A 13,045-nucleotide genomic window follows, 5' to 3' on the forward strand; every position below is an offset into this window, starting at 1 on the left:
TGTCAAATAAATTTTAAAAAAATTACAAAATCATCCAGGTAGTACAACTAATAGGTCTGAAAATAAAAAAAGAAAAATACAACTGTTTGAGGGTCGATGAAAGTGACTTCTCTTTTCAACAATCACCGGCTCTGCCCAGCCCGGGCGCCCCAGGGTGAGGGAACAATGGCGGAAGTAAGAAGGCTCCACCGGACCGCCCGCCTGACGACCCCGCCCGCCAGGCCCCGAACGAGGCGGCTACTGCGGCGTCGGCCCCCTCCTCGTGACGTCAGCACGTCGGGCGGGTGACAAACGCCTCTTTCGCACCGCAACAGGAACTAGGCGCACTGCGCAAGTGTGCGGGCTGGGCCTCGCGTCTGATCCCAAAAGCCTCGCGAGGGTTGGGGCGCTGCGCTTCCTGAGGGCGTCCCAGGGGCCGGGTGGTGGGGTCCGGGTGCCGGGCTAGGGGCGGAGCTGGGAGATGGCGTCCGGAGCGGCTCGCCGGCTGGCTTTGGCATCCGTCCGATCCGGGGCTTTCCGGAACGGACCGAGCTTGAGGAAGGGTGGCGATGTCTCCGCCGGAGGGGGTGGCTCAGGTCGGAGCCTGGTACCGTCGAGGTCAGTCATCGTTACTCGCAGCGGCGCCATTTTGCCCAAACCGGTGAAAGTGAGTGTCTGCCTGGAGGCGGGGCGAAGGGGCCGCGGCCAATCATTATGGGGAGTGTGTGCGGGTCGACGCTGACTGATAGGAGCAAAGGCCAATCATACGACCGCCTTAGACCGGAAGACGGATCAAGGACAAAGTTAAGCAGTGATGCGCTGCTTATTTTGACAGGTGGGAGGAAATGGGTCAGATCCCGGTATTGAGTTGGGCGCACAGAGACAGGATGGGGGGTGAGAGCTGAGGAGGACTGCACTTTGCACTAGTTCGTCGTGGGGAGCGTGGTGCCCTAGTTCTCCAGGCCACAAGACGGCTTTATGCGTCCAGTGTAGACAGATCACGTAACCACTCCGTTGTCTACCTCACAGTTGATGGGATGGAATAGAGTTGTGAAAGGGCTTTGTAAATGAAGGGTACGTGGGACAGACCTTATATTTTTATGAGTTTCGACCTAGTACTTAATTCACGTGATTTGCAGTCCTGAGAGGTGGGCAGGGAATTACTACAATCACTGTTCCTACAAACGAAGAGTCGGGCCGAAGCAGTGAAGCCGAGGCTCCAAAGCTAGCAGCGAGTTAGGGTCTGGAATCCAGCCCCACCCCCAACCAGGTCCTACTTTTTTCCACCACTGAATGCCATCACATGCCCTGAGTACCCTTGGGTTTTTCTAAGTAAAATGGAAACAGCCCCTTACACCAAACACGTTTGCTCTTTGACTCCAGGGTTGTGTGGGAGTTACAAAACAAAAATGCTCTTAAAAGCTAGTATGGCCAGTGCTGGCTCGCACAGACCAGCGAGCTCAGGATTGTTGTGTGGCAAGCAGCAGGGTCCATACTGGGGAAGAGCTGCCTTATAAAAAGGCACAGCTGGAAAAAATTTTTTTGAAACTCCGTAGGAAAATATGAGAGGGTATGTTGAAATTCTACTGAAACTGCCCCAGTCCATCTGCCATCTTTTATGGTAAAGACATGCTCACTTTTTTTTTTTTTAAAGATTTATTTATTTATTTGAGAGAGCGAGAATGAGAGAGAGTACATGAGAGGGGGGAGGGTCAGAGGGAGAAGCAGGCTCCCCGCTGAGCAGGGAGCCCGATGCGGGACTCGATCCCGGGACTCTAGGATCATGACCTGAGCTGAAGGCAGTCGCCTAACCAACTGAGCCACCCAGGCGCCCAAGACATGCTCACTTTTCAAAACATGGTTGTTTTTAAGATTTAACGTGGTGAAATTAAACTTCTCAGGCACTGGGGAATCTGTTAAAGAATTGTATGGAGTATCCTTCCACTGTACATGCACATCTAATTTTTAGATGTCTAGAATGAATGCATTATACTTTTCTTTCTGGTAGCCACATTGATGGCCATAAAATAACTTTATCTCTTCTTTTTTCTTGCTCTGAATGTTTCCAAAATCAAGTAGTTGCGTATTACGGGTCTGGGGTCCACCGGAGTGCCCCTGAGGGGCCAAGCCTTCTGTGGTCCAGAGTTGGCTCTGGAGCTCACAGCCACCGCTCTGACCCTCTGCAGATGTCCTTCGGCCTTCTTCGTGTGTTCTCCATTGTGATCCCCTTTCTCTATGTCGGGACGCTCATTAGCAAGAACTTTGCCGCTCTACTTGAGGAGCACGACATTTTTGTTCCAGAGGATGACGACGACGATGACTAACAGGTAAGACTTCCTTTTCTCCTACGTGGACCAGGAACAGGAAGGGGGTGGGGCATCTAAACTCTGATGCAGTTTGCCCTGGTAGCAGTTTCTGGTCCCTTGAAACACAAGTGCAGACCTTTAATAAGTTGACTCACTTGGCTGTTTTTATTTTGCCTTTGCTCTATGTTGATGAGAAAAACTATCTTACTGCCTTAAAAATTCACTGGGATGGGACGCCTGGGTGGCTCAGTTGGTTAAGCGGCTGCCTTCGGCTCGGGTCATGATCCCAGGGTCCTGGGATCGAGCCCCGCATCAGGCTCCCTGGTCAGCAAAGAGCCTGCTTCTCCCTTTCCCGCTGCTCTGCCTGCTTGTGCTATCTCTCTGTCAAATAAATAAATTTTAAAAAAACTTAAAAAAAAAAAAATTCACTGGGATGGGGCGCCTGGGTGGCTCAGTCGGTTAAGCATCTGCCTTCAGGTCAGGTCAGGATCTCAGGGTCGAGGTGGAGCCCCGGAGCCCCAGAGCCCCATGTCGGGCTCCCTGCTCAACAGGGAGTCTGCTTCTTCCTCTCCCTCTGCCCCTTCCCCCCTGTTCTTGCTCTTTCTCTCAAATAAATAAAATCTTAAAAAAAAAAATCCAATGGGATCTCTTCCAACTGGGTTGATCCTAACCAGACTTTTTGTCTTTTATGTACCCTTATTCTCTCAACCCACAAGTTTTCTTAACAATTTAATGCCTTACACACCCATCCCAAATAGCTTCATTCTCCACATTGAAATTTAGAAACTGCAGGTCTTCACCATGGTCAGCAAGGTCACCAAACTCTGTGCCTGTTCCATTCAGCTTTCTGGTGTTCTAATACGTGCTGCTTGGCTGCCTTTCTGTTGTGGTTAAGGACAGTTCTGGCTCCGGAGTCTGACATTCAAGCTTGCCATGACCTGGTCACACCGGTTATTCCAGCCTCATCTTCCACATTCCCAACAGCACACCTGTCCCCAATATTCACTATTTCTTGAATTACCCACATGCTTACCACTCCCAAGCAGTGGCTCTTCCTTCCAATTGGAAGGCTATTATTTCTCACTACTCCTTTTTTTTTTTTTTTATTCATTTGAGAGACAGACAGACAGACAGCACAAGCAGGGAGCCCTATGCAGGGCTTGATCCCAGGACCTGGAGATCATGACCTGAGCCGAAGTCAGGCGCTTAACCATCTGAGCCACCCAGGCGCCCCTGTTTCCCACTACTCTTACTTCCACCAATTCTTCATTGTCTTTGATGAAGTCTTCCCTCATTCCTCCATTTGAAAGTGACTGCTGTGCCCTCTGACTGACCACTACCTCTTGTGACAGTATTATGTGCTTCAGCACACAGGCGCACCCCCAAATTCTACTAGACTAAGAGTTTCTTGCTGGCAAGGAACATGGTTGTTTGTTTTTAAGTAAGCTCTACACCCAACGTGGGGCTTGAAATCACGATCCCAAGACCAAGAGTCGCATGTTCACCAACTGAGCCAGCCAAGCGCCCCCCGGCAACATGTTTTTTATACCTTTGGGCCCCCAGTGCCTGGTCTCCGATGACTCTTCATTAAATGTGTGAATGAATAAACAAACTGCTTTGCTCCTGCCTTGTTTGGTAGAACCTCTCTGGAATGCTCTTTTTGGTATGTGGATAGAGGGCTGCTCTGAGCCCAGTTCATTGCTGCTTTCCTTTCTCACAGGACACGGAGGAGGTAGAGAAAGGAGACAGCCCTAACTTAATTATGATGGTGATGCTCACAGCCTCTCCTGCGTCCCTGGCAGAAGGGCCCAGGGCAAGCCCTCAGCCTCCCAACACCAGTGGAGCCTCCTGCGCCATCTATGACCACAGCCCAGATCCCCAGGCTCTGGGAGGTCCCCAGAGATGTGCTGTCCACTGAGCACAATCAGCTTATGAATAAACATGATAAACACCAGCTCTGTATGACTGCGTGGTGGCTGAAGTGTCTCAATAGGAGTGACCCCAGCTGCAGTTTCTTGTCCCTGCAGTCCTTTCTCTAGCAGCTGAATGGACAGGCCTTTGACTTACAGCCGAAGATTTCCAGGCCCCCCTGGACCCACAAAGGCAGTTACAGGCACCTGGGACCTATTTTCATTATTTACAAAAGCCCAACAGAAACTTTCCCCTCAGTAAAGATGCACAGGATAACTAAAGCCTCAAGCTTTTTTTGTGTTGAGGAACACTGGCGAGTTATCATATTACCAGTCATAAGCTGTGACTGTTTAAAACTCCAGGAGAAACATCGTTATTAGAATGAATCTGTCAACACTTGGGTTCCTTAGATGAAAAGATAGTAAAGGGGTTGGTGGTGCAGAAAAATCTGGGAATGCTCAGGGTGACTACCTACAGATCCTGAACCCCTCTCTCCAGCATTTAGACTGTCTGGGGAAAGAACCATCGAGAGCAGAGATGGGTTCTTTAACCTGTGTCGACATTTATTCTCCTGTCACTGGAGCTATAGTCCGGTTTGCACAAACAAACAGTAGAAATATCTCTGTTCTGTGTGTACTAAACAACAGTGTTCCTAGCAGAGTACCTAACTGGGTAGGAAGTTAATTTCATTCAGGACGTCCCTGTTGCAGGTAGATAGGCTAGGCCTCTTCAGAACCCAGGAGGGACGGCCCAGCTCGGCAGCTGTACTTCTGTGCGTCCTAGTGTTGCTCTGATCTCTGACAGCAAGCCCTGGCTAATTCTGGATAATCTGTGCTGTGACACCAGCAAATCCTGGGGGCTGTAGAAACACGGCTAAACTGGGGTGCCTGGGTGGCTCAGTCGGTGAAGCATCCAACTCTTGATTTCGGCTCAGGTTGTGATCTCAGAGTCGGGAGATCAAGCCCCGACTGGGGCTCTGCGCTGGGCGTGCAGCCTGCTTAAGATTCTCTCTCTCCCGGGCGCCTGGGTGGCTCAGTTGGTTGAGCAACTGCCTTCGGCTCAGGTCATGATCCTGGAGTCCAGGGATCGAGTCCCACATCGGGCTCCCTGCTCGGCGGGGAGTCTGCTTCTCCCTCTGACCCTCCTCCCTCTCATGCTCTCTGTCTCCCATTCTCTCTCTGATAAATAAATAAAATCTTAAAAAAAAAAAAAAAAAGATTCTCTCTCTCCCTCTGACCCTCTCCCCACCCTCTCTCTCTCAACAAAGTCATCCAGCCCGATAGCCAGAATGATAGTTTCTGAGCAGATGGCCTCATCCTTCCTGTTTACTGACCTGCAAGGCTCTGAGAAAAGAGAATCTAATTTACAGGAAACACCACACTTCAGGAAAGGGAAAGAACAGGTGGTGTGTATACTAAGACCCCACTTGTTCAGGCAAAAAGTGAGACAGGCTGCAGAAGAGGAACTTCCCATTGGCTCACCAATGGAATTCTATTAGGAAGTGACCATCACATACTGAGTTTATTTGTGCTCTAAAATATTTAAATATCAACATGCACCTTTTCCCTGAGTGAATTCACGGGTCATGGCCAACATAGAACTTGGACAGGAAATCCTTTGGCCGCGGCGCTTCTGTTTCATGGAAGAACCGCATGACGTGTGTCCGCTGCTTCCATACGTTAATCGTTTCCTCCAGTTCCATCTTTCCCTGCACAAGTGAGGAGAGAGGTGTTCAGTCAGAGTGGCCGAGGGGAAGGAACACGACACTGAAGGCCAGGATTCTGTTCTCTGCTCTGGCACCAACTTACTGAGTCACTGGGGCAAGTAACATCCTCCGTCAGTACCACAGTTTCTGCATCTGGAAAATGAGGTGGTTGGGCTAACTGATCTCTGCAGCCTTTCAAATACTCTCTAACTCTGTAGCTAACTGAGCCCAAGAGGAGAGACTTCCAGGTCAATAGGCCCCTGCCCCATGACTGCCTAACCTAACTGGCTTAACTTGGTTTCTGCTAAACATTCCTCCCGTGGTAAGTACTGGTCCAAGCTAAAGTTCGCACTGATGCTAATGTGACTGACCAGAGATAACACAGTCAGGCCTGGGATTTGACCCCATTTACACAGGACTCCGCTAACTAGCCTGCCTCTTCCAGCTGCAACCTGGTGAAGCAGTAACTTCTAGGAATGAGGTTCAAGAAGAATTTCAAACTTTCCTCCTTATGTCTTTTTTTCAAAATACAAGCCCTGGGGCACTGCAGTGGCTCAGTCGGTTAAGTGTCTGCCTTTGGCTCAGGTCATGATCTCAAGATCCTGGGATCGAACCCCGTTTTGGGCTCTGTGCTCATAGGGAGTCTGCTTCTCCCTCTCCGTTGGCCCCTCTGCCCGCTCATGCTTGCGCACTCTCTCTCAAATATTAAAATCTTTAAAAAATATATAAAAATAAAAATGCAAGCCCCGGTGGGTTTTTTTTTTTTTTTAACAATCTTATATTTAATCAGGTGATAACCTCTAAGTTCACGGGTTCTTTGAAACACTAAGCAAAAGTTACTGACCTAGTAGTTGCTTTTTAAACTTGGGAGACAAAATTGAGAAGCTCTGGACAAGTTGGCTGCTCTTAAGTCAGTCAGGGAGGGTCAATTACCTTAATGACCAAAAGATCCACCACCCTGGGGTCTGTGACGTGGGCATTCTTCATAAACATTTCTCGGACTTTATCCCGTCCTTGCTGCACGGTGATGTCTAGCTGGAACAAGTTCACTAAAGACATGATTCAGGGTAGAAATTACATGGTTAAAACCTGTTTTACAAAAATTGAGTCAACTGATAGTCATTGAACACATACAGGTTGCCCATTCATTTCATTCAGCAAATATTACTAGGCTGACCCTAAGCTAGGTGCTCGAGGCTGTGGAGGAGTGAGACGTGGCGCCTGCTCTCAGGGAGCTTAGTTTGTTTGGAGAGACAAGACCGCCGTATTCGAAGAGGAGTATAGCACAGTTTAAGAGTATGAACAACCTGGCTTCAAATCCCAGCTGTCACATCACCCATGTGATCCTGCGGACTTCTCTGTGCCGGGCTGTATTTGTTTGAGGGAAAGGAGGATGATAACAGCACATAACTCCAGAGCTGTTGGGAGGATTCCATGAGATGAAACAAGATGTTTAGAACAGTGCCAGCATGGAAAAAGCTCTCAAAAATTTGAGTATTATCATATAGAACAACTGGCAAAAGATGACAGGGTTGAAGTTAAGAAGCAATGACGTGGTGTAGGTGTGTGCGGCACACAAACTTAGGGTTGAGGGAGACTGCTGAGTGTGCAGGGAAGGAAGGCTTCAGTCCAGCCAGCGATTACGACCACGTCAGGTTACTCGGGGGAAGGAGGGAGCAGTCTACGATGTAACTCCTAGTCTCTCAAATTCCGATCCGAGGGGCAACCATCCACAAATGCAAACATAAAATCACAATATTGGGGCGCCTGGGTGGCTCAGTCGGTTAAGCGGCTGCCTTCAGCTCAGGTCATGATCCAAGGGTCCTGGGATCGAGTCCCGCATCGGGCTCCCTGCTCTGCGGGGAGCCTGCTTCTCCCTCTCCTCTGCCTGCTTCTCTGCCTACTTGTGTTCTCTATCTCTCTGTCAAATAAATAAATAAAATCTTAAAATAAAATAAAATAAAATAAAATCACAATATTCAGCAATCCCTGGCTAAGTAGGTGCCTAAAAGAGTGGCACAGCCTTAGGGACCCAGCACTTCAGATGAGGCACATATATGTCTTTTGCAAATTAGGTTTTAGTCATTTGCATTCCCATCCTCTGGCAGTCAGCCTTCAGTGGACTTGCTGATGACAACGAGGGCATGAACAGGGCCTTGTGTGGTAGGCGGGATTAGGAAGACGGGGCACATTAGGTTGAGGGGACAGCATAAACAAGGCTCATAGGCTAGAATGAGCATGTGGCTGGGGAGACCTGTGTGATCATTTGGTGAGGACGCCCTGTGTTTTGGCCATTCTTGTGACATGTCCACTCTCATCTACAGAATTATCAGAACCAGTCTGAACACCATGAGAGCTATGGAGTGACTGAATGAATCGACAATAAAGTTCGAATCTTTATCTATACTCAATTTAGTGACCAATAGAAAAATAAAGCTTCTGGGGCGCCTGGGTGGCTCAGTCGTTAAGCGTCTGCCTTCGGCTCAGGTCATGATTCCAGGTCCTGGGATCGAGCCCCGCATCGGGCACCCTGCTCGGCGGGAAGCCTGCTTCTCCCTCTCCCACTCCCCCTGCTTGTATTCCCTCTCTCGCTGTGTCTCTCTCTGTCAAATAAATAAATAAAATCTTAAAAAAAAAAAAAAATCACATCTCTGTAAAAAAAAAAAGAAAGAAAGAAAAATAAAGCTTCTGCTGAGGGAAATACCATAGAAAAATAAAGCTTCTGTTGAGGGAAATACCATGCCGTGCTGATCCCAGCAGGGAATAAGCAATAGCAGAAATCTAACAGGAGAAACCGCAGCCCAGCTTTACAGGTAAGTGTTAACAGAGGACAGAAAGTCACTCACACTGGAAAGAACTCAGGATCCAGTGGAATGCTGGAGCAGGCTCTCATGGAGCCTCTCTTCCCAAATCTGCCTTCACTGACTTCACTTTGGTAGCTTAAAATCAACCATGGTGGGAGTACCAGACCCTGGAAAATTGGTCAAAGCTGTAAATCTGGGTTCCCACCACAGTCCGTATCCTAGTAGGGATTTTATTTTTTATTTTAGAAAGAGAGAGAGCAGGGGGAGGCGCAGAGGGAGAGGGGAAGCAGACTCCCCACTGAGTGGGAAGCCTTATACGAGGGCTTGATCCCACAACCCCGAGATCTTGACCTGAGCCGAAACCAAGAGTCAGACGCCAGGTGCCCCTCATAGTAGGAATTTTAGAAAAGAGCAAATAAAGGGACCATAAGACAAAGAGACACAAAAACAAGTGCAAACTAACAAGGATCCTGGAATTTAGAATCCTCCCATTTGGGGAGAGTGAGGCCTCCCACGCTGTGGGTACTTGCCTGAGGTCATACTATTGCTCCCTGGCAAGTGTGGGCCTGGAATTCAGGTTGGTTATTTTTAATTTCCAATCTGGTGCTTTTTAAAGGAAATCAATATAAGGACTCTTCTCCTGCTATCAGTGCTTACCTTTCCTGCATTTTTATATTAGATCCCTGCCCAACCTTGGGAGTTTAAAAAAAGCAAGGTCCCTCTATATACTAGGGGAGCTGGTGTCCATTTGCTCCCATTCCTCACGATTTCCAGAACTGCACACCAGGGCGCTGGGTGTGCGAGTCTCCTCCTCAGGAACATGTTCACAGGCGCAAATGCCAAGTTCTGCTTACAATGTCAGTTCATAGATTCCTGAGTGCCCATCCTCCCAGGTTAGGAGCCCTTCTTGTCTCTAGAGAGACAAATTCCATAGCTTTGTCCTCATCTCCCTCCTCCCACCCCAACGCTCTGAACATGCCCCTCCTCCAGTGAGAAGGGCTGTGGGAAAGGGAACAGCAACAGCCTAAGCTACCACCTGCTTTGGTTTAACTCAGTGGTTCTTAGACCAGCTATGACTTTGCCCACCAGAACATCTGCCAGTGTCTGCAGGCATGTGGGGTTGTCACAACTAGGGAGAGAGTGCTACTGGCATCTAGTGGATGGAGGCCAGGGATGTTGTTAAACATCCTACAGTGCACAGGACCGCCCCCACAATCATCCAGCACAAATGTGTTGAGAAACCCTGGTATAAATTAATTCCAACTGCTTTGTCTCAACTCCGTTTCTTGGCTTCTTCTTTGAATTCTGAATATTTAAATTGCAATTTTGAAAAAATCTAAGAGGCTCAAAAGGAAGGTATCAAAGTGCCCCTCTTGGATGAAGGTGCCTTTCCCACAGGCTCTGTGTGTTTTTCCAAAATTAGTCAAGGTTTTCCTGAGTCAGGAAGGCTCTGACACATTAAGAGGGATGACACTGATATTCTCAGCTGTTTGCTCCCATTCACTTTGGGAGCATCCGTACCAGGCACTGGGAGATCCTGAGATGGGAAGGCGGCACGGTGTACTGGAGAAGAGCGTGGGGTCAGGGGTCAAACCAGCTGTAAGGTCCCCTCACCGTTATGAACTATGACCCTGACTAGGGTATAGCCTCCTCAGCCTGTTTCCTCAGCTAAAAAATAGGAAAGAAAAGAACCTCAGACCTCATTCCTTTACAGGAACATGGCAAAAATCGAGTGCCAACATCTCGTAAACAGTAAAGCTACTATAAACGTTAAACATCTCAACCCTTACTCCCCATCCGGATATATGCCTGTCTTCCTGACTAGACCATAAAGCCCCTGAGGGCAGGGTTGTTTTATTCACTTTTGTATCTCTGGGCATCTTGTACCGGCCCTGTTGTACAAGAGATATACCCAGTGAAATGGAAATTAAATGAATAGTTTCAACAGAAAATCCCCTGTTTTGTAACCAGCAAGCCTCATGTAATACTTTTTCAGCGGAGGGATTCGAAGGAAGGCAGTTCTGTCTCCGTGCGCCCATGCAAGGCAGCCACCATCCCGGCAAATGCCTGCCATACACGTGCAGCGTAACTGGGCCCCAGGAGATTCGGGGAAAACTAGAGCAGGAGCAAAGGGCCAGGTATGACAGTCGGATAGTCAGGGTCTGAAGTCTGGCTCCTCTCCTTACTAATGGTGTGAGGAGACAAATTTACATGCCTCAGTTTTCTTATCTGTAAGACAAGGACACAATTAGAACCCACCCTCAAATAAGGCAATGTGAAGCATTTAGCATAGTGCTGGGCCCTATGTATGCAATTCAATAAATGTTAGTGATTAGGGGCGCCTGGGTGGCTCAGTCGTTGGGCATCTGCCTTCAGCTCAGGTCATGACCCCAGGGTCCTGGGATCGAGCCCCGCATCGGGCTCCCTGCTCCGCGGGAAGCCTGCTTCTCCCTCTCTCACTCCCCCTGCTTGTGTTCCCTCTCTCGCTGTCTCTCTCTCTGTCAAATAAATAAATAAAATCTTTAAAAATAAATAAATAAATAAATGTTAGTTATTAGAAATACTATTACTATTCCCAATTCTTGGTTTGGTTCCTCAGCTGGAGTCCCAATGATAGACAGCATGACGCCAGTGTAGACAGAGGCCTGAGCAACTGACCACCTACACACGACCAGCTACAGACCACCAATCCTCCCCATAAGGGAGGTGCCACCCCTTTGACCCTCCCCACCTCCTCTCCTCCACCCCTTTCAGGACCCTTCTGTCTCTGGAATAATCTTCTCAAACAGTATTTGAGGGGAATTCCTGAGAGGGGATAGTTTAAAAACTTCTGGGTCCTGGGGCGCCTGGGTGGCTCAATCGTTAAGCGTCTGCCTTCGGCTCAGGTAATGATCCTGGAGTCCTGGGATCGAGCCCCGCATCGGGCTCCCTGCTCTGCGGGAGGCCTGCTTCTCCCTCTCCCACTCCCCCTGCTTGTGTTCCCTCTCTCCTGTGTCTCTGTCAAATAAATAAATAAAATCTTTAAAAAAATAAGAAAATAAATAAAAATAAAAACACCTTCCCTCTGAGACGCGCAGTGACAGTCCACATTAAAACACAATCAATCAACAAAACAACAAAATATCGACAGCCCCTGACATTTGTACGGTCCTTGGCAGTTTAGGTGGGATTTCCCCCCAATCTTCCTCTCATCAGAGACGTTGGGCAGTGCTGAGGGGGAATGCCAAGATAAGAAAACAGAATCTCCGCATCCAGGGACCTTGTATTTCAATCCTTCCAGTGAACAGATTGGTTCTTGGACATCTAAGTGAAGGCAGGGGACAGTGAGACAGTAGGGGGCAGGCCATTAGGGGGGAGGGGATGAGTTCCTAAGAAATAGGGGAGACAGGTAGAGCTAGGGAGCAAGATTGGGAAACTGGATGCGGGAGGAAGCCATCTCACCTGGACTGCAAAAAGGCACCACTGACTTAACTGGATGACCTTGGGAAAGTCACTTCCCTTCTCTGGTGGTCTGTTTTTCTGTGGGAGACGTGGGAAACAGACGACCGCTCAAGTCCTACAGCCACTTTGTTTATATAACCTAATGGGCACCTGTAAATACATTCAGGAACCCTACGGCTGACTTTGGGTTCCAGATCCGTCAAGGGCTGGCTCCGGGCCTCGGGGGTATCACCTCGCCCCTAGGTGCCTCACATGCCTCACCTATAAAACGAGCACGTCATCCACAGCCCCTGCTCTCCCTCCCACGGGTTCGTTAAGAATTGCGGGGGACAAAAGGGCCAACGCGCCCAGGGCTCCTAGGAGCTTGGTTCGGTTGCAGGGCACGGCTTGTTTGAGTCCGGCGCCGCCGCCGGGTCGGGTCCACCAGTGCTCGGGTGACCCTCCTCCCCTGAAGCACCCGGAGTCGCCTGTGCCCAGGTCGGTGACCTCAGCTCGTCCCGGGAGAAATGGGAGGCCAGGACGGCTGCGACCTTGGGCGGCTGCATCCGGAACCCCGCGGGCGCCGCGGCCTCTCACCAGTGTTCGGCACCTCTCGATACCAGGCGCGGTACAACTCGCGCACCCTCCGCTTGGCTTCGTTCATGTCCCGACTAAAAATGGGCTTCACTGAAGTGGGAGCCGCAGAAGCAGCCCGCCGGAGGCCGCTCGCCGCCATCTTGCTAAACAAACCACCTTCCGCTAGGGCGGCCGAAGGACGAAAGTCTTTTATCATTGGCTAAAACTGAAAGCCACGCCCCTAAGCGCCACGGGTAGGCGGGAGGATAGCTGTGGGGCTCTCTGAATGGCTGGGAGGCCTCCATCTCGGGGGGGGGGGGGGGAATGGCCGCGGGGAGCTGCGC

The 13,045-nt window shown here is 49.6% G+C and overlaps 2 protein-coding genes across 2 annotated transcripts; one reads left to right on the top strand and one right to left on the bottom strand.

Moving 5' to 3' along the window:
- The first annotated feature begins 46 nt into the window (after positions 1-46).
- SMDT1 (single-pass membrane protein with aspartate rich tail 1) lies at positions 47-5,137 on the top strand. Its single transcript, XM_032416853.1, has 3 exons — positions 47-646; positions 2,166-2,306; positions 4,006-5,137. The coding sequence occupies exons 1-2, from the start codon at positions 461-463 to the stop codon at positions 2,301-2,303; spliced, it is 324 nt and encodes a 107-aa protein (XP_032272744.1). The 5' UTR covers positions 47-460; the 3' UTR covers positions 2,304-2,306; positions 4,006-5,137.
- Positions 5,138-5,463: 326 nt separating this feature from the next.
- On the bottom strand, positions 5,464-12,896 carry NDUFA6 (NADH:ubiquinone oxidoreductase subunit A6). Its single transcript, XM_032416851.1, has 3 exons — positions 12,723-12,896; positions 6,835-6,950; positions 5,464-5,904 (listed from the first exon to the last, which is right to left on the bottom strand). The coding sequence occupies exons 1-3, from the start codon at positions 12,859-12,861 to the stop codon at positions 5,773-5,775; spliced, it is 387 nt and encodes a 128-aa protein (XP_032272742.1). The 5' UTR covers positions 12,862-12,896; the 3' UTR covers positions 5,464-5,772.
- Positions 12,897-13,045: the final 149 nt, after the last annotated feature.

The sequence above is a fragment of the Phoca vitulina genome, unplaced genomic scaffold (genome assembly GCF_004348235.1).
Source record: "Phoca vitulina isolate PV1807 unplaced genomic scaffold, GSC_HSeal_1.0 scaffold19, whole genome shotgun sequence".
NCBI lineage: Eukaryota > Metazoa > Chordata > Mammalia > Carnivora > Phocidae > Phoca > Phoca vitulina.